The sequence below is a fragment of the Sphaeroforma arctica genome (genome assembly GCF_001186125.1).
Source record: "Sphaeroforma arctica JP610 unplaced genomic scaffold supercont1.5671, whole genome shotgun sequence".
NCBI lineage: Eukaryota > Ichthyosporea > Ichthyophonida > Sphaeroforma > Sphaeroforma arctica.
In genome coordinates, this window is record NW_014034887.1 from 1 (window position 1) to 1,888 (window position 1,888).

General features: G+C 39.4%; 1 protein-coding gene across 1 annotated transcript; it reads right to left on the reverse strand.

The window, feature by feature from the left end:
- Positions 1-804: 804 nt before the first annotated feature.
- On the reverse strand, positions 805-1,728 carry SARC_15140 (hypothetical protein; the record flags this gene model as incomplete). Its single annotated transcript, XM_014290738.1, has 2 exons — positions 805-915; positions 1,426-1,728. Coding segments are annotated over 2 exons (414 nt in total), but the record flags the coding sequence as incomplete, so codon positions are not given.
- Between the last annotated feature and the right edge of the window lie 160 nt (positions 1,729-1,888).

A 1,888-nucleotide genomic window follows, 5' to 3' on the forward strand; every position in this document is an offset into this window, starting at 1 on the left:
GCAATGGCATTGGCATGATGTATGGCTATGGCAATGGACAAGTGTAGGTCTATGCAGTCAATCGTACCCGATTTCATCGCACAGCAGAGCTTGTCGTCCACTCCGTGGATATCTAATTGTCACTATAATTAATTCTATGTAATCAATTCTACTTTATTATTTCTATATGATTAATTCAATATATTTCATCCAATATAATGAATTCTGTATAATTAGTTATATATAGTTAGTCCTATGTGATTAATTTTGTAAAAATTAATTCTGAACTCTCTATAATTAATTTTATATAATTAATTCTATGTAATCAATTCTACATAATTAATTTGATACAAATAATTACGTATAAAAAATTTTGTACTATTGTCTTGATAATTAATTCAATATAATTAATTCTACAATATCAATTCTATATATTTAATTCTAAATAAGTAATTCTATACAATCAATTCTATGCAATTAATTCCTTTGAATCAATTCGACACAATCAACCCTTCACTTCTTTTGCCTCGCCAAAAGCACACCACCAAGCATAGCAGCTGATTCCGCGTTCAACAACCGAGACGCGTCATTGCAGGTACAATCACTATTATACTCACATACTAACGCCCACATACCTTCGTTGCAGGTACAATCACTGTTATACTCGCATACTAACGCCCACATACCTTCGTTGCAGGTACAATCACTGTTACACTCACATACTAACGCCCACATACCTGGGTGCTACGTTAGTACTCGAGCTGCCGGTCACCGCTGTACGGACCTTCAGCTCCCCCCCATCTTTCTGTATAGTCAAATTCAGGGCTTCGTTCGCTTTATCGGTAGTCTGTGCGGCATCGCTCGCTTCCTTTGGAGGGGCTGACAATGTGATCTCAATGTCTTCGTCTGAAGAATCATCATATTCCTCGCCTCCATCTGTAGGCAATGGAGTATATGTATGTATGTATGTATGTATGTATGTATGCATGTATGTATGTATGTATGTATGTATGTATGTATGTATGTATGTATGTATGTATGTATGTATGTATGTATGTATGTATGAATGAATTTTATGTATGCATGTATTTATGCATGTATGTATGTATGTATGTATGTATGTATGTATGTATGTATGAATGTATGTATGTATGTATGTATGTATCTATCTATCTATCTATCTATGTAAGTAAGTACGTGTTCATTGTTTAACAATCGACTACTGACGCTATCTCTATTGCGTCTACGCTATACACAAAGCACCAAACCTAATCGACAATAATTAAAGCCTGCATGCACCACCTGCATCGTGTGTACACACAGCCTACACATATACACACATACACACACACTCTCTCTCTCTCTCTCTCTCCAGTAACCGAATACAGTACAAGAAATGTACCAGATACATCAGCACAACGTTAAACAACCCACACTCGCACTTGCCATCCGCCTCCTCCTCTTCTTCTTCGACTTCTTCTACTCCTTCTTCACCTCCGTTATCGTTAGTTTCCGTCGTCTCCTGCCCTCCCGACTGGGCCGCGCTATCTACCTCAGCCGTACCTACACTCGCGTCTACATCCCCACTGGTACCTACCACCTCATTGCTTGGTGGAGGGACGGTACTATCATTGCTGCCCAAGGGCACAACGGGCACCTCGCCCAGAGGTACTGCTGGCGTGGGTGCGCTTGTCGCTGCGGGTTCGTCTTGTTGGGTTGGTGAGGGTGCCGTTGGCACGTTTAATTCTTCTGTTAAAGTAGGTATGGATAAGGAAACGTGAGAGGTCAGTGGGCGGGGAGGGTCTGATTTGTAGAGTACGGATATGACGGAATTTTAACAGATCAGACCGTAAACACGGAAGTATATAACAAATATATGTATAGTTATACATATATTATATATTATGTT